This window comes from Cataglyphis hispanica, chromosome 13 (assembly GCF_021464435.1).
Source record: "Cataglyphis hispanica isolate Lineage 1 chromosome 13, ULB_Chis1_1.0, whole genome shotgun sequence".
NCBI lineage: Eukaryota > Metazoa > Arthropoda > Insecta > Hymenoptera > Formicidae > Cataglyphis > Cataglyphis hispanica.
In genome coordinates, this window is record NC_065966.1 from 6,787,866 (window position 1) to 6,812,327 (window position 24,462).

General features: G+C 32.0%; 2 protein-coding genes and 1 long non-coding RNA gene across 3 annotated transcripts; 2 read left to right on the forward strand and 1 right to left on the reverse strand.

Moving 5' to 3' along the window:
• Positions 1–1,402: 1,402 nt before the first annotated feature.
• Positions 1,403–10,835, reverse strand: LOC126854290 (uncharacterized). Its single transcript, XR_007688083.1, has 3 exons — positions 10,761–10,835; positions 4,233–4,336; positions 1,403–1,742 (listed from the first exon to the last, which is right to left on the reverse strand). It is a non-coding gene; the product is annotated as an uncharacterized LOC126854290 (long non-coding RNA).
• A 4,179-nt stretch (positions 10,836–15,014) lies between these two features.
• Positions 15,015–16,181, forward strand: LOC126854111 (piggyBac transposable element-derived protein 4-like). Its single transcript, XM_050600505.1, has one exon. The coding sequence runs from the start codon at positions 15,015–15,017 to the stop codon at positions 16,179–16,181; it is 1,167 nt and encodes a 388-aa protein (XP_050456462.1).
• A 798-nt stretch (positions 16,182–16,979) lies between these two features.
• LOC126854112 (uncharacterized) lies at positions 16,980–20,142 on the forward strand. Its single transcript, XM_050600506.1, has 2 exons — positions 16,980–17,968; positions 18,972–20,142. Exons 1-2 carry the CDS (start codon positions 17,523–17,525, stop codon positions 20,140–20,142), a joined length of 1,617 nt encoding a protein of 538 aa, XP_050456463.1. The 5' UTR covers positions 16,980–17,522.
• The last annotated feature ends 4,320 nt before the right edge of the window (positions 20,143–24,462 follow it).

Below are 24,462 nucleotides of genomic sequence, written 5' to 3' on the forward strand. Positions count from 1 at the left end.
CTGGGACAATTAAAATAAAGCACCCTGTATACACACACACACACGCGCACACGCCACGCACACGCACACGCACGCACGCACGCACGCACGCACGCCACGCACACGCACACGCACGCACGCACGCACGCACGCACACACACATATATATTGTTTATAGAACATGTAGATATGAAATAAAAACATTTTTTTGTTAAAATACAATATTATAATATTATTGGTTAATTCATTTGCACTTTACATAGGGTGCTGGCTCCAAAATTGCCAATTTTTAATTTAATTTTATTATTTTTAAAATACTTTTTATTATACAAACACAGCTAATGATTAATCTTAATCTTGATTAATCTTATTAGAAATTTAATTGTTTTACATGTTAAAATAATATAAGTAAAAAATAATATATAAGTAAGAAAAGAGTGATATAATCCTTAAAAATTTATCTTTTTAAAAAAAGGGAAAAAAAGGCAATAAGTACACGTGTCAGTTGCAAAAAACTGTTATATGTATTTATAAAATTTTCTAAAAAAATACTGATATCAAAAAATTGTACCAAATGAATAAAGATTTATGCTATAAATTTTTTTCTTATTATTATTACTTAAAAACATTTTAACTAAAAAACTGTTACACAAAGTAGTTATTTTAATTTGCTAGAAAAAAAAAATAACATCAAAAAATAGTACCAACTGAATAAAAATTTATATTATAAAACTTTTTTATTTTATTATTTTATTATTTTATTATTTATTTCCAATATTAAGAAAAATTATATTTAATAAAATGTAATATAATTAAAACAATAGGCCGTATAGCTAAAATAAAATTATTTTATAATTAACTAAATGCATAATATACATACATCTAATGCTTGGGGATATATTTATTGAAAATTTCTCATAGTCGCATAACTCTAAGTAAGCCGTATAAAACAAATTTACACCAAAGTAAAGTATAAAAACTTTGCATACCCGGTCGCATTAAAACATATACATTTTATAAATATATACATTATTTTGATGTAATATATGCAAATGATATATGTGAATGATTTTACGTGGCTTTAATAAAGCTATTTAAAGTCACACTAACACATTGCTATTTAATGCGCCACTTAAAACCCGGTATATAAAATATGTCGATATATATTTTTTTTCTTTTATACATAATCTTTGTATGTACATACAGAAAAAATGATAAAAAAAATAATTTTATAATAATTTTAAAAAATTATTTTTGCATTGTTTTTTTAAAAAAAGTGTAACGTGAAGAAATAAAAAAAAGAAAAGAATTGTTCATATATATAAATTTATGTATGATTATATATAAATAATTTTTTTCAGATTTTCTGTGAAATCTTTCTATTTAGTTATATATAGGTGTTTTCTTCGGGAAAGTAAAAAAAAAATATAAAACAAGAAGAATGATAAAAAGCATATAAATAGTGATAAATACATAAATAACATTATTAAAGATTATGAGTTAGTTATATGTTTAAATATGCTGAATGTGTATACAATAATTAAGAAAAACATACCATCATTTAAAGGTTTACTCGAATTATTCATTATATTTATGAAATTAAATCCATCTTTCGTATTAATATTCTCAAGCATCGGTGCGGATATCATCTCTAATGAGACGCTTTCCAGAGCATTGAATATTGGCGTCAATTGTGGAGTTTTTTCCGTTTGCATAGGTGGTGAACTAGGTGTTAATAAAGGACAATCAGATGCTTCTTAATCCTGTTAAAAAATAAATAAATAAATAAATATATATATATATATATATATATATATATATATATATATATATGTGCAACAAAATTCTCAGAACAAACCTATTATAGAATAGGCCATTTGTTTTTCTCTAATATAATTTTTATAAATCACGGAACAATGTACTTTTCGTATCATGATGTAAATTATAAATGTAATATTTTTATCATTGCATTTTTAAATATTATGCATATTAGTTAACGCAAAACATCTATGCTTACTACTAGATTAATAACAAATTGATCAAACTTTTGTCAAAAAAGTCATTTCTAAGAAAATTCATAGAAAAATCTATATTTTGTTTCTTTCTTCTATATATAAGATTGTTCTGAAATAGTTCAAAATCAGGCATTGGATTGGTTTCGTCATAAGAATGAAAAAAGTTTCCATAAACATTAGTCCAAAAACGCATCCTTCATGAGTTACAACTCATTTACGTATTAATACCTTTCAGAAAAATAGAAGACTATGAAAGAAAAAAGCTTTATTTTTATTTACAGAAAATGTCCACCGTTCTAAAATAATTTATTCCATCTAACGCTTCTATACGTCATCTATATGCTTCCGTCTAACCATTGAATCACAATAATTACAACCCGAGATTGATAACAAGATATGTAGACACTGACAGACTGACTTTTTCTTTTTTAGCAATGCTTAGCAATCCCGGGAAAAGATGACTGAGATTGTTGTGTTTTGAATTCTGAAGTGTTGCCTCCGTGCAGATTACTCGATTAAGCTAATTATTGAATATATTGGAGCGATTACGATAACTACAGTCCTTTATTTGAAAGGTTGTTTCTGAAGACATTTTTTACATATCTCAGAAACAATTCGTCAAAAACTTTTTTTACTATTTTTCCCGTGTTCCTCGTAAAAAATGCCTTCAGAAACGATCCTTCAAATAGGAGTCGTAGTTATTGTGCCAATACATTAATTAAAAAAGCATAAATCATAGTAAGTACCCAGGGAGAAACATAAAGTCGAATACATGTATAGTAGGCATCTATTCGATATATCTAAGATAAATCGATTTTCACATCTAGATAAACATCATTATGACCACTTTTAGACATGTCTTCTAGACATGTTATAAATGTCCACAAGACTTCTTATATCAGATTATTAAAGATTGAAATTAAAAATTGAATTTTGATCAATCAGGATAAAGAAATTTTAGCTTTTTTGTCCTAATTAATCAAATTTCAATCTTTAATCTTCAATGCACAGTTTGAGACGAACTCAATCCATCAGATAATTACATACAATGACTTAATCCGAATCTACAATATGGATATAATAAGCTTTCAACATTTACTGTGCCTTAAATATTAGTCTTTCTTGAATTTTTCGCACTATAGCAAGAGCATGTAATCTAGTTATGAAATGTAATATTTATTTTATATCTTAAGTAGATAGTAATGAACCACTTCCATTTATTTGGACACTTTACATCCGATCGGACATTTATCTGTCCGATTTTCCAAAAATCAATTCAATATCTGAATTTTCCTATAGAGATAGTGTCAGAAATTAAACTGACAGAAATATTTGTTATAATGTTATTAATCGCCTTTTGCAGGCTTTATATACACTCCATGACAAAAACTTGATCTCGAGTGTATAAAGTGAATAGTGCGCTGCATAAAGATAAGCAAATGAACTATAAACCTGAAGCAGTCAATTACTAGCGATTTTTCCGTAAAATAATAATATTTATTCAATTAATAACCGATTATTGATATAATTGTACATTCAGCAGGTGGCAAAAGAAAATAGACATATTCTACCTCTCTCTCTCTCTCTTTAGTTGAAATCAGAAACATCGTCAATCTCCAAACTCATATATGATATATTGAGAAATATGTTCTTGACAAAACGAAGTGAATTCTAGTGTATGACCACAAATATATTTTGAGAGTAATTTTCCAACAACAAAAATTTTTTATTTTTATTATGATGCTACATATTGCATTAATGTTACTTAAAGATCTATTAGATCTATTTTGTCTTGCAGCCCGAAGAGTATTTTATAAATAATATATTGTTCTTGTGTGAATATTAAGTTTTAATTGTGTCTAAAAAATGTAATTACACAAAATTACATAGCATCTAATTCAGATATTTCTAAATGTTGTTCTCGACTAGATGGCTTCGATATCTAATAGACTAGTATATTCGATCTTGCGCTTCTCCCTGGGTACAATCAAAATTTTGAAAGTATTTATTTTTCAAAATTGATAATTAAAAGAGTAGTAACTCCTGAAGGATACGTGTTCAGATTAATGTTTATAGGAACTTTTTTCATTTTTATCATGAGCTTAATCCAATCCTTGATTTTGAACTATTTCAGGACCACCCTCTATGTCATATTATGTATGTCATATTAGATTACGATAGTTCAGATGAATAGACATAGAGTACACGAAAATTGAATTATACTGTAATAATACACACCTGTTGATCTTGATTTATAAACATTTCTTGTGAATTTGAAGATGATGAAAGTTCAGCTGATATAACTGCTGACAAGAGATGTTCAGACTTCTGGATATTCATCTCTGTTACAAATATTACATTTGTATATACAGGGTGTATCAAAACAAGTATAGTGTCCTTAAAGGATCGTATACCTGAATGAATTCTAAGACGATTTTTCCTTTACGAAAATTTGATCTGAAGCTTAGTTTTTAAATTATGAAAGGAAATAGTAAGCGATTTACGGGATGAGTACGCTGTAGCGCTAGAGTCAACTGTAGCGAGCGCCTCGCGTAAGCGCCTGCATCGAATGGTAAGTTGCGCCGCCCCTGCCTACGATATGTACTAGTTCCGTAATTCGCTCACTATTTTTTTTTATAATTAAAAAACTAAGCTTCAGATCAAATTTTCGTAAAGGAAAAATCGTCTTAGAATTCATTCAGGAATACCCTTTAAAGACACTATACTTGTTTTGATACACCCTGTATATTCATGTATTTTTTTTCAAAAAAGGGAATGAACATATATATAATAATACACACACAACATATTGTACTTCCTCTCATATACATACATATAACATTTTTATAATATAGAACCATTTTAATCAATCCATTAAAATATTTCAAAGCTTAAGTTTAAGATAAAAATATGTCTGACAAAAGTTGTTTGATATTAAGACCATCTGACAATGATCTTCGTTTGACCTTAGGATAAATATGCCGATGAAGGGAGGCAGTCCCGATGATCTTGATATATGTTGTTAAGGTTATGATCCTGAGTAATCCCCAGGAGATTTTAGCCATCGCTCATTGTTTATTAAAAAGTTATAGTAATTATTCAGAATCACGGCTTCACCTGCAAATGGGTTGCAAATTTTTTTGATAACTTTTTATACTTAGAGAATAATGTAAATAACAATTTTTAATCGGGAGAGGTCCAAAAAAGAAGTTATTAACAAAAAAAGTTTGAAATATACTAAAGTACATGCATGGACAGGAAGCATGCGCGCACACACACATACACATAGGCGGTGGGGGCAAGGGAGGCCTTCGGCCTCCTTTCCGCATCCGCCCCGCCAGCAGGCAAGGCGGACCTCGCTTTACATTTATAACTTACAAAATACTTGTTACATCGTAAAGCAAAGTCCACCCAGCCTACCGGCGGGGTGGGTGCGGAAGGGGGACCGAAGACTCTCCTTGCACCCTCCCTCGGCGCGCGTGCATGTGTGTGTGTGTGTGTGTGCGTGTGCGTGTGTGTGTGTGTGTGTGAGTGTGTGTGTGTGTGTGTGTGAACATCTCATTTATAAAATAATATAAAATTATAATCAAAAAACTATAATAATTTATTTTTATCTTTTAACTTTTTTTTCTTGCTTTATATAAAAATAAGTATTATTTATTTAAGTTTTATCGTGACACTATAATCCAAAATTTTATACTCTCAGGATGCAAACTTATGCAGCAGAACAGCGTAACGCGAAACGAGAGTGGAACCAATTGTTAACTATTTCATTCCCTTTTCAATAATTTTTAGCAGAGTAGGTTTTTGTTGATAATATAATGTACGTATACATCAATATATAATATATATATATATATATATATATATATATATATATATATATATATATACATTGTATAATAGTTAACTTCAAAATTTTCCTTTATCTCTTAACAATGAATAACTTGTAATCATTAATAATCATTAATAATTTATCTTTGTTTTTATACTGATTACGCTGCCAATTTAACAAAGTATGTGTTTATATATATATATAGTTCCGTCATTTTTGTTATGCGAATTCCAAATCCTTACATCCCCATGGAGTGGAATAAACATAAACAGAACGAGCAGCATGTCTCTAAAATAACTTTTAAATGTTGTTTTTTTCGGTCATTGTTATTATCATATACATAAATATTGAAATAAATGCATTTTGGTTGAAAATATTGACTAAAAACGTTAAATAAATTAAAATTTTTAAGCTGTTTTAATCCTTTTAAAATAATGACTCGTGATCGATTGTGTATTGATCCACGATGCGTTCGTTATGTTCCGTTGGAATGTAGATTTGGAATCCACATAGCAAAAAGTGCGGTTCTCTCGTAATTGATTCCGTTCTCCTTCCGCATTACACTCCGATTCCGTTGCATAAGTTTGCACCCTTAAAACATCCGAGTACCAGACTATTTACAGTTACCAACTGAAAATTTTTGGACATTCCGCTGTTACCAAGTAGTCATTGCTCATCGTCTCCAGTTGCCTTCTCCACGTCAAATAATTGTGAAAAAAAAATTTTTTATTTTAGATATCTTTTCTTAAAATTAAACGCTCAAAAATTCCGTTTTTTTTACAAGTATCCTTAAAGTGTCCTTCTACTATATATTCGTTTCTCACCACTTTCTAATTATTAAAATTTAAAATACGAAATTTTCATACGCTTTGTATATGCGATGTAAAAAGTAAATAATTTTTGATAGCTTTTTATCTCACGTTTGGGACGGTCAATTACTTTTTGTATTGCTAAATTGTACATATATGTAGATGCCATTTATTAATGCATAGTTAAATTTTTTAATTGTTTTTGTTAATTACGATTTGCGAGACAACTACCTTAGTAACCTTAATTACTAATCAGTATTAATCGTATTGTGAATATTATATAATGAGATAAATCTTAATTCGCTAGAAAAATTTTAATAACTTTGATGTTTCTTTTGTTATATAATCTTTTGCTATATAGTATTTTGCAATATTTTGTCATAACCATAAAGTCGTAAGCAAATCGATCAAAAATACATCTCATAAAATATTACAAAATAAACCTATTTAAAATCTCTTCTCTCATTCCAGCTTTATTTAGCAAAATGTAGACGGTAATAAGCAACATACATATCTGCATGAGATTGACATTGGAAACAAAGACGCATAAGCAAGCGATTTTAAGTCAAAGATAAACGATTAAAAAATTAGACACGGTAATGTTTCGCACGAAACCACACGCAGCAAAAAAAGTCACGCGTAAGCAGATTGTGAAGCAGACTGTGTATCTATACATAAGCTGCCCAATTGCGAATATCTTAATTTCGTATTCTCAACAACTGATCGAATTGAACCGATTGAGTTCTTAATAGGCTTAATTAATAATTTGAGTCTAAATTATATCAAAAAACGGAATTATTACGATGCAAATAATCCAGAACAGAAAAATTTATGAAATTTAAGAAATGTAAATTCCATCCTTTTACTTAATTACCGGCGACAAAATGTTTCTTGTTTCGACCGCATTGCAATGGCGGTGCTAATAATAATAATTATATACTAAATAGAATAGTAAAGGCCATTGTAAATGTGAAAGATTTTGTCGTAACCATAATACCATAAGCAAATCGACCAATCACAGTTTGGCATTCTCAATTTACTGTAATAAAAATGTTTCATTGAAATTGATCGATTTGTTATGATCTTACGGTTGCAATTAAAAGTTTTTGGCAATGAATTTTAATAAATAAACCAACATTAATTTATATATAATATATTATATATGAGCAATTTTTTCTCTCACTTCTCCAAATTTATTTTTACAAAAAAAAAATAATTTTTTAATTATACTTTTTTTTGTATATATTGATAGAATTTATACAAGAGAAAGAAAACACATAAATAGACATGTTTTATATATAACTATATATAGACTTTTCTTTCTGAGAAACTGAGAAAAAGTGAAAAAGTTCAAAAAGCCAGAAACAAAACAAGAAAGAACGAGAAAAAGAGAAACCGAGAAAGAGAAAAAGCGAAAGAAAGAATTGCCTCCTTGTGTTTTTGACTTCTTAAATCATTTTCAAGCTTTACTATTATTGCATAAACTCATTTTTTTTTCTTAGAGGATTTATTACTTTATATTTTATATTGAGAGAATAGGTTATATTTTGACTTACATTGCGTATTTTACTGGACATCATTAGATACATATTTGACTGATTGGGCTTATATTATGTAATCTTGCGTTTTTTTTTATTTATTGTTTTTTTATTTATTTGCTCAAGTTTGTCCAAAAATAAATCGATTATGTGAATCATTCTTAATATTTGCATTATTTGATATATCATTTTATATATTATTTTATATATTATTTTATATATTATATTTTATGTATTTAAGTAAAATATATCAAATTTTTGCCCTTAATCTTTCTTTTTCTTTTGTTTGTTTCAGCTCTTATTTGTTGCTTATTTGATCTTTTTGCTTTTTATTTATATATTTCTTTATTTTAAAATATTAAAATTAAAATACAAATTAAAATATGAAAAAATAATTTCACATAGGTGCGAATTTTTTTGTATTAACAGTAAAAGTAAATTACTGTTAACAATAAAAGTAAATTAACTAAATTTTATTACTTTTAATTACTTTAATCGAATATTTATTGATATACATTTATTCCGGCTTGAGAAGTCTTCATTAAAGTCTATATATATATATATATATATATATATATATATATATATATATATATCTTTTGTTAGTTTTATAATTATGTAAATTAAAATGTATATACATAAATATATAATTGCATTTTATTTAGTAAAACAATTTTGATATTAAAGCATAATAATGTAAAAGTCAATTAAGTTCCATGCTATGCGTAATTTTTATTCTCAATTGACGTAATTTTGTGATATTATTACTTTTGTAGAAAAAGCAATTTAACTAATAATTTAATAATTAACCAAAGATTTAACCAATAAGATATATATTAAAATATATATTATTACTAGTATATAATATTTTTCTTGTACATTTTTTTGAATGGCTAAATATATGTATGTTATATAAAATATTTTTTGTATAACTATTTTTTGAGCGAACGCGAATTTGGTGCCTTTTAAATTTGTCTTTTAAAAAGATAAATTTTTAAATATATCGTTTCTTTCTCTCTCTCTCTTTTTAACTACTTACTTTTAGTTTGCAATTATCTTTTGTTTAAAAGGATATTTTCATGATATCTTGATTTTCTTGTAATTTTGAATGAAGTTTTATAATGTAAGAAATTGCACAGCAATATTATAATCGTATATTAATAACAATATCAAACATAACGTAACACAACAAAAAAATTATTAAACTTAAAATAGACTAGGTAAATTAAGAAAAAATAATTTTTTGGTCTCTAAAAATAAAGTGCAGAAAAATAAAATTTAGAAACATATGACTATAATATTTAAAAAAACTTATTTAAGAAATCTAATTCAAACATATGTGATTAAAAGATAGTTTTAAAATTTGGTTTTATTAAATTAATTAATTTAATCACATATATTTTATTTTTTCAATATTTTTAAACATTAATATTTTCTATCAAATACACACACTATATTAAAACAAATTAAAGAGGTTAAAACTGTTTATTAAAACTATAAAGATTTGTAAAGGTGTTTATTAAATTTTTCTTAATTTAATAATTATTAATATTTATAAATCCATAATCAATTATAATTTATAATTATTAATTGAAAAAAATTAATATTTTTCAATCTTAAATCTTTATTTTTAGAAGCTGAAGTTTAAAAAATAAGAGAGAATTTTTACATACCTACAGCTCGCTCTGTTTAAAATAGATATAAAATGATAGAAAATTTATCTATCATATTCTACGGTGATTTTGAATCTTTTATTTCACAACTGACTTAAATTACATAGATATTCAATTTTTATAAGACCCATTTTGTAATCGTTATTTTATAAGCAGAGTTGTTATAAAAAAATATTAAAAAAAAGTTTATCATAAAATAATAATAAATATGTGATGCAATATTTTTTATGATTGAGAAACAACTTATTATACAAACATTTATATTTTACATGATTGAAAAAAATAGTATCATAAAATATGATTAAAATACATAAAAAACCTATGCGAACTTCGATACATAATAAGTCATATAAATCAGTGTAGAAATTCTATCCATTTTTATCATTCAATTATTTTCTATCAAATATTTTAAGCAGGGAGGGCTAACGCTAATATAATGTTCAGTTTTTTTTTATACAGATTAGGCTTTATAGATTTTATATATATACATTTTCTTAAAGAAAATAAGATTTGTACCCATGTCTCAATAGGCGTAATGACCATCGGCGAAATCGACTGTTGAGCTCTGGCGAAGAAGCTTTGTCAAAAATATCGTAACCCCAAGATCAAACGACACTTATTGTTACATATCTTACTTATTATTAGATATTTCACTTATTATATCTTACTTATTATTAGATATCTTATATTGTTAGATGCCTTATTTACGAATACGTTCTTGTATGTATGCCTGTAACAAATTCACCACCCCGTTTTCCACAATCGACGTTCACAAGAAACACAACAGTTATATTCGCATAAATGATTATTGTTAAAAGGCAACAAAGACAATGATGTGGATATCTCAAATGATGACTACCACCATCGCCATACTGCCTCTTATATCCGTAGAAGATAGTGGAACCGCGTACTTCACTATATTATATTTAGCGATGCAATATCGTTTTTCGTGTTTTCTCGGTGACTGGCCGACCCGTCCGTCCACGACTAACGCCTGACGCCTCGCTCTCTGCGATTCTGCGCTTTAACAATGACGGCACGCGTGTGCGATGTGTCATTTGCATGTAGCACAACGACAGCACCAACTCAAAGTATATACGGGGTGTTCCTAACATGTGCAAAAAATTTCGGAGAATGATTGTTTGGACAATTTCTTGAACAAAAGTTTATATACACCAATGTTCTAAACAGTATAATTTTAAGTTATTTAGGTTTCAAGATATTTAAGATTAAAAAAAATGAGATTTCAAAATATATTTTAACGAAAACAAAATTAAACAAAATTATAGGAATTTTTGGAAATGATTACACCCAATTATGATATGTACATACTCATTTTTCTTCTCATTAATTGGTGAATACATTTAAAAATATCAGGTGTATTATAAATTATTTCACAACTATATGTAATTCCTTAAATCTTCAATATTTTTAATTCGAGTGATATAAATTAAGGATTTAAGTTCCCAGAGATAAAATCTAAAAGAGATTTAATTCTGGGATTACAATACGGTAGTGAAACTGCTCTTAAAGTCAATATTTATAAAACTTTAATACCCTATATCTTGAAAACTATGCCGTTTAGTTATTAGTGCAAATGAAATTTTCTTCAAGAAATTACTCAAAAATATCACTTTTCGATATTTTTTGCATACGCTTAAGAACACTTTGTATAACAAAACTTTTTTAAAAAATCTTTAATGAAAATATATTATTAAAAACATTCAAACAAATATATGTATACCAGTACAAATCGATAAGTAAAAATGTTCATGCAATATAATATTTAAAATATAATCATAATGTATTTATTGTGTAAAAAATATATTTAATGTGTAAAAAATTATTTATATATATACCATACTTTTAGTAAATATCGATGCTAATTTTTTTATCTTAATTTGTTAAAAACATCACATAGTTATCCAACATCCTTTATAATTTATTAATAATGAATATAATAATAAATAATAATAAATATAATAAATAATAATAATAATAAATAATAAATAATTACAAATTTTATAAATATTAGAATTGAGCATCGCTAAAGAGGATGGAGAAAAACGGATAAATAAATAGATTTATTAAAAAAAAAGATTACACATTCCTTTTTGACATGCACCTCTCAAATATGTAAATTTTTCGAAATACGAAAAAATAACTAAAAAAGGGTTACTAAAATCATATCCTTAAAATATTTTATATCATATTTCTTACACACACACACACACACATAATTTTATACTAATTTATATACAAATTAATGTCGGAAATTGTAGTTGTATGTTTAATACACCTATTATATACTTAATCTTTTATAAAAAATAAATTATTTGTTATAAACCTTCTTGTTTACATATTATAAAAAACACGATTTAATCTATTAGTATCTAAACCGGTTGTCAAAGCAGAGTTTATCTTCTTTAAATGTAATAAAAGTAAATTTGAGACTGTAAAAAATAATAAAAAATATTCTTAAAAAAAGAAATTATTTATTAATGCATACATATATTTTAATGGAAACAACTTCTAAATATGACATCGTACCAAAAAAAATGTTTTAAAACAAAAAAAATGTTTTAAACAAAATTTATAATTTTGAGGGGAAAAAAATTATTAATCTTAAATTTGAAATAAATTACTTTCTAAGATCATGTAAAAGTCAACCTAATTTTTTAACTATTTTATTTATTTTTTATAAATCAATTTCTCGCAATGTTTGGCAAAAAACGTTATGTGTTAGGAATAGTAGTTAAAATTTAATATTTTACGAGATATTTCTTATTTTATTTTGACATAATTTTACATTACAATTAATGTAAATAATAATAAATATATCATCTTATAACATTAGAACAATACTATAATAAAATTGCAACATAATATTAAGAGACGATAGCGTCTTGCGCCAAGTTACACACAGCAAGTATATATTTAATATTTACACACAAGTCGCTCAGTTGAGAGTATCTTAAATTATCTCAGTAATAACTGAACCAATTCAGTGCTTAATAGGCTTAATAGATAGCTTGGGTCTTAATTATATCAGAAAAATTTCTATTTTTGCTCTACAAACCATGCCGTCTATAAACAAAGATATTACAATGCAAAGTCCCAATAAAAAAAATTTAATTTAACACGTCATTTTTTTATTTCTATTAGAAAACCGATCATTCGTATTATTAAAATCCAAAAATTGAAATAAAATAGTTGCAATTAAAACAATGTATGTATAAATACCACTCAAGAAATGGATAAAATCTTTAAAAAATTATCTTTTCAAGAAATAATGAAAGAAGATAACAATAAATCATGCGCGTTTGTTCAAAAAATTATTGTATAAAAAGATATTAGAGAGAGAGAGAAAGAGAGAGAAAAGTTTAATACATAAATAAAAATTTATAAAAAATATTATAAAAAAATATCGTTTTATAATCAATAGTAGGAATACTAGGCCGGTTCTAACTCTGATCCTCTGAGGGGTGTGCGGGGCGAGGGGAACTTGCGCGGGGAACTTGAGGGTGCGGGGGTCTGACGTCGCGCGGGCGGGGGGATGGGGAGCGGACATATTTATGACCGGTGCGTATATACAAATACGAGCGCCGCTGATCCGACCACAGATACAGACATGTTAAAACCCCTAATAAAACACCCCCTTTTTGGAAAGAGTCGTTGAGCGCCGATGTCCGGCCGCTATAATTTATAAATAATATAAAATAAAATAGAACAATCGCGGTTCTTTTCATTTCTTTTCTATGAAAAGCCGTTCAGGAAGATCGGTGATGAAACAACGTCGGTCTCCTTGAGATGATAAAAATAAGATATCCCTTACCGAAATTTTTCGGTGGAAAAAAAAACTAAAAGATACCGGCAAGATACTGACAAGATAAAACTTCTAATAAAATACCCTGCAAATCAACGCAACTGCATCCGCAGCAATAAAAATAATGATGGAATTTTCTCTAACATTCACGTGCAAAGAAACCCCCAAACCGATATTGAATTCACCAATCGACGATCACGAGTAAAATAAGAAAAGTAGGAGAAACACCCCGCCTAATGAAGACGCCAGCATAATTTTTAATTCGTCAAAGTTGGAAGATCCCTACTTCTGCAGAAATCTAATTCGTAAATCTAGAACCTCCCACACAATTTTTGTTTTCTAGACACACCCTTCAAAAAGCGATAAATAATGAAGAACGAAGGGGTGTCAAATCATAGTAGTATACGATTTGAAAGTGTATACATCTATTAGAAAAATATAGTGGATACTGTATTGTGCCAAGTGTTTAGTATAGAAGAAGATTTTGTGATAATCTTTGGTGATAATCTAGAAAAAATGGAGCAGATAAACAATAATAATAATAATTTTGAAGCTATATTAGACGAGTCTGATGAAGATCACGCATTGTCGGACGACAGTAATTATATAAGTGATCAAAGTGAGGACCTTACGGACATAGTCGACAGAGTAGTGTCTCATTCGGAAATAATTGCGCTAAATGGACGTATAAAGTGTTGCACCATCTACTTTTGCTATTCCACAGGTGGTGCTTTAGCTTTATGCACTTCATGTATGATTTCTGTATCGGATACTGATTTTGGATACATGTATACTATTCGAAGGCATGTGATCGAGTTACATGATGCAGTGGATGGTCGATTCTGCTCCAATTGCAGCAATCCATTATATCTGATCTTTCCATGCAATATGTGCCCGATTTGCACATCATAAAATAGAAGAAGAAAAAAAAAACATGGAGAACACCGAACAGACTGAACGCGACCTGTTGGAACAATCACATCAAGTCGCTACCTTAGGCGAATATTTTGCGTGGGCGCAGCGGTGTGAATAATTTATTAACCCTTTCGCGCCGAGCGCCGCATATATGCGGCATCCACTCGACGACCCGTGGGTACGGGCGCCGCATATACGCGGCATCCACGCCATTACTTCTGGGTACGAGCGCCGCATATATGCGGCATCGAAATGATCTGTACAAGTGCCATCTATAGTCGATGGCAACATTTTTCGTTACCGGCAGAGCATTTTCCGTTGATTTTATTGACAAATTGGATTAATCATTTCTTAAAACTTTTTAAAACTGCTCTTTGTTGAAACCACATCCAAACGTATTACGCAATAAACTACAAATAGTATTATGTTTGAAACTGAAGTAATCGATTCTGAAAATGAAAATAATGTCCACCGGTGTAAAAGACGACGGAGAAATAATATATGCAGCACTTCAGAATCAGAAGCAGAGTTAATTGACGATAATACAACGGACACCCAGTGCAACACAACATGGACATCGAAAAATTATGCACCAACGATTCATAAATTTTCCTCAGAAAATTCAGGACTGAAGAAGGAAATAGGAAGATCGTCAAAAATTATCGATTATTTCGAACTATTTTTTTATGAAGAGCTCGTAGAATATATTGTAGATGAGACCAATTATTACTCGGCTCAAAAGAGCAATAACAACATGGGCACTCAAAAAAACACGACACTAGAAGAAATGTACTGTTTCTTTGCGTTGTCACTACTCATGACACGTAATAAAAAACTAACGTTACACGAGTATTGGAGTACGGATAAATTTTTACACAGTAGTATTTTTAGTGAAGTAATGACCAGAGATCGGTATCTTTGGATACTACAGATGATACATTTTACCCGTCAACAAGGGCCTGCTGATAATCGTCTATATAAAATAAGTGACCTAATAAACATGCTACGAAAATCGTTCTGCGAGATATTTTATCCATATGAAAAAGTTTGCATTGATGAAAGCTTGATGTTATATAAAGGTCGGCTGTCCTTCAAGCAGTACATTCCCTCGAAAAGGAATCGATTTGGAATAAAATCATACATACTCTGTGATTGTAAAACAGGCTATGTCCAAGATCTTATAGTTTACGAAGGAAAGTCAACTGTTACAGAAAGTGACATCAGCGGAATTGGAAAATCAGGTGCAATTGTTTTATCGCTCTTGCAACCATATTTAGGCCAAGGTCACACACTATACACTGATAACTTTTATTCAAGCCCAGCATTATTTAACTTTTTACACGATAACTATACGAATGCATGCGGCACTGTCAAGAAAAGACGTCAAGGAATGCCGAAGATGGAAGAGGGACTGGAAAAAGGAAAAGCATGTTTTCGTGTAGCAAAAAACTTGCTAGCGATAAAGTGGATGGACAAAAAAGAAGTCTATATGATTTCCACTATACATACTGTAAATTTTGAAGCATCGAGAATTTTGAAGTATCGAGATATGGAGGGGAACAGAGTGTCCAGAGGCCTATTTGCATCATAGATTATAATAAGTCAATGGGAATTGTAGACAAGGTGGACATGGTACTAAGTACCGTAAATTCAACGCGGAAATCACTAAAATGGTATCGGAAATTTTTCTTCCACCTCATGGACATCTGCGTGTGGAACGCATATTGCATGTACAAACACAATCGGAGAGAAACAATATCGATGGCAAAATTTCATCTGACGCTGATAAAACAGATGGTCGAAAAGTATCGTCACAATGCAACGGGACGTCAAGGCAGACCCGCTGATAATCCGATGAGGTTAACCGACAGGCATTTTCCCACATTTTGTAAGCCGAAAAACAGAAGACGGAGATGTGTAATTTGTAGCAAAAATGATAAAAGAACGGATTCGCGGTATGAGTGCAAAGATTGCGATGTTGGCCTTTGTATAGATCCTTGCTTCAGAATATATCACACAAAATTACATTATTAGTTTTTACATATTTTTTACGTATTATATTATCACATTATATTTTAATAATTTTCGTCTCGTTATTAATTATATTAAACATTTAATCGTTAAGCTTTGTAATTATATAAATACCTATGTTACCTATAATTTTGTATTTTGTATTTTAATAATTTTGTAAGTCTTTTCATATTAAAAATGTAAATATACTTATTACATTAGAGCAATGATTGTTTTATTCAGCACAGTTCCTATTTAAGACTTAGAACAACATATATACAGAAACCACGAGCAACTGTGCATATTTTCGGCGCGAGTTTCCGTTCAGTGACGGCACTTCGGCGGACGGGGCTGCCGTAGCGAAAGGGTTAAACGGCTCGAGGAACACAGTTGTGCCAAGCGTCCGCGATTCTCGATCGGAGTTCGGCAATCTTTGGTGGCCAGAATAGCGCGATTCGAGGGTGTAAAGACTCGATTAGAAAGACAATTTATACCTAGTGGTGGTGATTATAGTGGTAACAATAAAGCGGAAAGACTCGTTTGGCGAGAGATCGATACCGCGTTCGAAAACCGCATATTGACCGGTGCGGTGATTAACACAAACTATATCGAACCGCGTCAATTTCTCGAGGATGTCAAAGACATTGTGCTCGAACACGTGCAAAACGCGATAAAAAAACATTTTAATATAAAAGTGAATACTGTGTTCAACGGCGAGTTTGTGACAGGTGATAAGCGCGCAAATAAAAGCATTAATATGAAAAACTGTGAACTATTTTGAACATCAGATTTACACGACTGGTATGAGCGACGCGTTATCGAGCCCACTCTAGCATCGCTCGAAGAATTTCAAGAACGCGATAGTGGGTGGGCTTTGTCGCGAATACTAGATTTGACAATTAATATAAATAAATATAATCCAATGCGTGCAGGATGTCACATAAAATTACCGCAAGAAATAATGAAGAAGAAAGCGGTAATAAACATGCAATTTAACGACAATGCGTGTTTTGCATGGTCTGTGGTTGCTGCTCTATATCCAGTTGAAAGAAATTCAGAACGAGAATCATCGTATTTACATTATACGGCAGTGCTGAATCTCCAAGACATTGAGTTTCCAGTGACTGTGAATCAAATTAAAAAATTTGAACGTGCCAATGATATCTCCATAAATGTATATTGCCTCGAAGAAAAGAACATTGTCCCGATTCGACTGAGCGAGCTAAAGAGAGATAAACACATCAACTTGTTTTACGTGCAAGATCCACGGGACGACAACGTCGGACATTTTGCATGGATCAAGAATTTATCCCGGCTCGTGAGCTCGCAATTGAGCAAGAAAGAGCACAGAAAATATATTTGTGATCGGTACGTATAATTAATAATAATAATAATAATAATAATAGTGGCGATCGTGGCGCAAAGAAATGTGTGTTTACTTTCTTCTATGCCAAAGATCTCAAGTTCAAATCCAGCCCGAGCTTAAAAATATCGTAGGATTTCACGGTCGCCACCTCTCGGCAGGCAATGACAAAAATCTGCTGAGAGTATCTTGCCTGCAACGGATGGTGGATGAATTAATTCACTATCTAACGCAGCCGGTCCCAAGCCCGGATTAAAAAAGAAGGGTTCGGGGACAAGGCCAGCAACCTACCCCCGATAAAAGCTATTTGGATCTGTCACAGGACCGGATAAATGTGCCTGCAGAGCAAAAACGATCGAAAAACAGGCTCCCAAGCCCGGGACTCAAGATGGAACACAATAATAATAACACACAATACATTATAATAATAAATAATAACAACAACAACACACAACAAATAAATAAATAACAATAATAAGTAAAGGACAATAATAATGATAATAATAACGATGTAAATAATGATAAATAATGATAAAAGAATAATGACAAAGAATAATGATAGGAATACAAGAATGATGATGGTAATGAATAATGATGGGAAGAAGGAATGGAATATGGAATAAGGAATAATGATAAGAATAATGGATAAAGAATAAATGGATAAGGCACAATGGATACATAGGACAATGGATAACAATGATAATAAGGAATGATAATAAATGGATAATGATAATGTGATGATAATGTGTGATAATGTAATGTAAATGTAATGATAACAATGTGATGATAATAAATGGATAATAATGATGATAATGATAAATGATAATGATAATGATAATGGCAATAATGGATAGTAATGGATAATAATAATGATAATAATAATGATAATAATAATGATTGATAATAATAATGATAATAATAATGATAATAATAATAATAAATGTAATATATAAATTATATACAAAAGAAAAATTAATTAATTATTTCTATTTCTATTTCTGTTTACAGATGTTTACACTATTTTGAATCCAACAACAAGTTGCAGTCGCACACGATAGATTGCCAACAAATGAACGAGTGCGCCATCCGGTTACCGAGCGAGAAGGATAAATGGCTCGAGTTCAACAATTACAACAGGAAAGAGCTGCTGCCTTTTGTCGTATACGCCGACTTAGAGTGCATGCTGAAGAAGACTAACAATGATCCGATAATGTCTACATACACATTTCAACATCACGAGGTATTTAGCGTAGCTTATTATATACATTGCGCGTACGATGAAACATTATCCGCGTATTATTCTCGCCGTAATGTCGATTGTATCACGTGGTTTGTCGAAGAACTTAAAAATTTAGCGCACCGTGTAAAAAATATAATATTCGCGAATGTTCCTATGGTAACTCTCTCACACGAACAGTGTGAGACATTTCGCAGCGCAACGCATTGCCATATTTGCGAGAAACCATTCGCGCCGGACGATACACGAGTACGCGATCATTGTCATTCGACCGGGCGATACCGAGGTCCCGCGCATTCGAATTGTAATTTAAATTATAAAGACTCTTTTTACATTCCAATAGTTTTTCATAATTTATCCGGTTATGATTCACATTTTATTATCAGGGAAATAGCTACAGCTTTCGAAGGGAGAATTGACGTATTACCGATAACGAAAGAAAAATATATATCTTTTACAAAAAATGTTAAACTTGCAGAAGAAAAAAATCATATCAAATTGCGTTTTATAGATTCATATAAATTTCTTTCGGCCAGCCTTGACAAATTAGCATCTTTTTTAAATAAAGATAAATTCAAAATTTTAAAATCAAAATTTCAAAATGAAGACAATTTCAATTTATTAACACGGAAGGGTATCTTTCCGTACGAATATATTGACTGCGTAGACAGGTTGAAAGATACGTGTTTACCACCGCGCGATTCATTTCACAATTCTTTAACCGGTGACACTGTATCCGAGAGCGATTACGCGCACGCCAAGACTGTCTGGAAGCGGTTCTCCATTCGAACGCTAGGCGAATACAGCGATCTTTATTTAAAAACAGATGTCTTGTTATTAGCAGATATTTTTGAAAATTTCGCGAAAGTTGCATTAAAAGTTATGGCCTCGACTCCGCGTATTATTACACTTTGCCAGGTTTCACATGGGATGCCATGTTGAAACATACAAAAATTAAATTCGAATTACTTACTGATATCGACATGGCTATGTTTATCGAACGTGGTATTCGCAGTGGCCGAAGGCAGTGCTCCGGCAGATACGCGCATGCTAATAACAAGTATATGCGGTCGTACGATCCATCGAAATCTTCATCGTATTTGATGTACTTTGATGTAAACAACTTATACGGATGGGCAATGTGTCAACCATTGCCTTATGCCGATTTTCGATGGGTCGATGACATCTCTGATTTTAACATTAGCGCGATCGCTTCCGATTCACCGATAGGTTATATTCTCGAGGTCGATCTAGAGTATCCGCAACATCTTCACAATGCGCACGCTGACCTACCGTTTTGCCCGATACGCGATAAACCTCCCGGTAAGCGGGAGGACAAGCTCCTCGCAACATTATATGATAAGAAGCGTTATGTCATACACTATCGCAACCTGCAACAGTGCACGCGTCATGGTCTTCGCGTCACAAAAATACATCGCGTATTACAATTCACTCAATCCGCATGGCTCCGCGATTACATCGAACTCAATACAAAATTTCGAACACTCGCGAGAAATGATTTCGAAAAAAATTTGTACAAATTAATGAATAACGCGGTATTCGGTAAAATTATGGAAAACGTGCGCAATCATGTTGAGGTAAAATTATTAACAAAGTGGGACGGACGATATGGCGCGGAGGCTATGATCGCGAAACCAAATTTTCACAGCAGGATTATCTTTTCAGAAAATTTAGTCGCCGTTGAACTGCGCAAACTTGAGGTAAAATTTAATAAACCAATCTACGTCGGTATGTGCATACTTGATATATCGAAAGTGTGTTTGTATGAATTTCATCATGAATACATGCTACCGTTATATCACGAAAATTGTAAAGTCATGTACACCGATACAGATAATTTAATTTATTACATTAAATGCGACGATATATATGAGAATATGAAACGCGATATCGATTTGATACGAGCGATTATCCGGCTAACAACGCGTACGATATACCGCTTGTAAATAAAAAAGTCCCGGGCTTGATGAAAATAATGGTGCGATCATGACCGAATTCGTTGGACTTAGAGCAAAAATGTACGCGTTACGAGTAGATGGTAAAAAAGATACTAAAAAGATTAAAGGCATCAGAAGTAACGTCGTTGCACGTACTATAACTTTTGATAATTACACGCGGTGCCTTCACGAAGAGATTGAAATGACTCGACAGCAATCATGTATAAGGTCAAAATTGCATGAAGTATATACCATTCGTGAGACAAAAATTGCTCTAAGTCCATACGATGACAAGCGATATATCGTACCTGACTCGACCAATTCGTTACCATGGGGACATTACCGAATACCATTATAATGTAGCATAATGTAATATAGTGCATGCGTGTGTGTGTGTGTGTGTGTGTGTATGTAACACAATGTATTATACTATTGACTATCGAAGCAGGAAAATAAAAGAAATATACTTTTATCTTTATTTTTCTTTTATATTTTATATTTTATATGCTGTATATATCTTACATATATTTTTACATATTTCAGATTTTATATGTATCATATTTCATTTTTTTATATGTTAGAATAAAATGCAGTTTGTATTAATTAAATGACATTGTCCTTGTGTATCCAAGAATTGTGTGATCCATCGAATCCCAACCATTTCACATAAACTTCGTCACCCCTCCTACGCAGTACTTTCTCCACGAGGTACACGTCCGGATAATTCACGCGACGCAACTCGTACTCGTAGAACGCTCCAGCGATAGATTTTCCGCGATAGTCCTCGAGTAGATAGGTTACGGGATTAGTACGCTGCACTTTAACGATCTTAAACACCTCGGTGGTCCAATTCGGTGTATAACTTTTCTCGAAAACCGTCTTGTATTTGCTAACGCGTATCGAGTCACCTAATTTGAACTTTGCAGGACCCGCTATCTTTATCGCGCTGTACACCGTAGCCAAGAGTCTTTCAGTGACCGCGGGGGTAACATCGACGGGTCGCATACCGATCGTTCGATGCTTGCGCGCGTTGTAATCCGACACGAGTCGAGGCAATTCGTCCACCCATTTGTAAGTTCCGTTGAGCGTAAACATCTTCCACATATTATTTTTCAGCGTGCGATTAAATCGTTCGACGACCGATGCCTTCAACACTGAATACGTGGAATAATGATTGATGTCGTGTTTCTTTATGAGGCGTTGCACGTCGGTATTGTAAAATTCTTTCCCCATATCAGTTTGCATGTTTCTCGGACATCTCTTGCTATCTCGAATTATTTCAGCGATAGCATCAGTCGTCTCGCTTCCATCTTTACTCTTGAGCGGTACGGCCCACGCGTACTTGCTCAGCACATCGATGACGGTAAGTATGTAGTGGTGGCCTTTGTTGAAACGCGAGTACGGACGCATCTCGACGATGTCAGCTTGTCACAGGTCATCGTAACCTCGCACTACGACGTGTCTTCGGGGAAAATTTCTTCTCGCTGGAGCATGCAGTTCTTCGACGAGTCGAAGCTTCTCAATATTTTAACAATGTCATGTTTTTTTTTAAACGATACGATTGGTTTCTTGGCGCGTAATATATGTGAAGAAATTACATTATCATTTATATTTGAATTTTTTTTTTCTTTTTAACCATTCAATAGCTGTTTATTTCCGTTTCAATAGTGGTTCTTTATCCTTCGTATGTCGATAGCCGTTCGTAGTTGTTTCTGAGGCATTCCTGAGCAGTTTGATAGCTGTATCGAGCTGTTTCTGAGCCGTTTAACAACGATTCAACAGCCGTCCCCAAACCATTTATTGCTGTTCGTTGCCGTCCGTCGTGGCCAATCGTTCATAGCTGATCTTGAACCAGTTGTTGCTGTCCATTGTTTGTTGATGTTTCGTTGATGTTTTGTTGTCGTTTGGCGACGTTTGTTGGCGTTTCGGTGATGTTTTCTTGGCGTTTCATTGATGTTTCGTCGTCGTTTGTTGATGTTTCATTGACGTTTTGACTACTCGTTTCTAATCTAGCGATATTCGCACGCTGAAGCTCGTTTATCACAATTTGTAACGCTCGCACGTCTTTCTCGAACGCGGTAAGCTTCTCGTCTGACTCTTTCTGTTGATTTTTCAACGTTTTAACACACTGATCTACGTATAGTTTGTTGACGGCGTCGGTATCGGCTTCAGGTTGCGCTACACGGCGAATCTTGCGCGACCTCACGTCATAGTCTGTAGCGATGCGGCATAGAGCGTTTTCGCGCACGTAACTTTTCATCACTCTATGATCAGTTGTATCATTTCGCTGTTCAAATAATCCAAATTTGTTGATATGCATTATCGATGCGAGTGACACCAATCGATTGATTAGTTTTGTCGAGACTCCGTTTAATTTATAATAATGCCGGCTTCGCGAAGTTCCTCGATGATCGACAGGATTTCGTTATCGTGACCGTTGTGACCCGCTTGGCGCGAAGCATCGAGCAATCGTAGACGATTTACCAACTTGTTGGGATCGTCCCAATGCACGTAATCAATCTTATTGTCGGTTAGCGACATCGCGTGAGGCATGAATACTCCTTTTCCAGATTTTTTCTTTTTCGGTTCGATCGACATCAACGGTGCGATTATTTCTTTGTACTTGTATCCTCTGTTGCCCCGTATTCAACCGTGTGCATCGTGATTGTCTTTATGCGCGCTCGTTGCCAACAGCATGTTCTTATACGTTTGCTTATCATCCTCTGTATAGATGATGTCATCAGGGGTTCTCTTGAAGATCAACTGGTAAAGACCAGGTGTACCGGCGTATCGTACGCCGTCGATAATTATGCTATCCGCATTGTCGACGTCAAAACGTTTATTACCGAACATCATTCCATCCTGACCGAGATAAACACCAAACACGTTATCTATACCACTATTTTGATCACCGCTCAGGACAGGCCAGATATACTTTTGACCCTATGGACCTAACTGATCTCGCAACATTTCTTGACCTTCCGGCGTTTGCAATTGATTTCGAACGGACGTTACGAGCGAGTCATCCGTGGTTTCGAAAACATCCTTGCGAGCAAGTAATTCACGCATCGTAGGTACGATTCTCGTTGTTACGGACGGTGTAGAGGTTATCGGCGGTTCGTCCGATGAAGCGACCAATCGCTTCGATTTATGCGGTGTCGCTGAGTGATTCGACCAGACGTCAGATTGGTTTTCTCTCTTTTCTGGTGTTGCATCCTTCTCACGCTTCCGGATGATTAACGGATTTCCGCGTCGATGTTACTTCCCGGCTCGTTCTTTACCACGATCGAACTAGAGTTGTCGA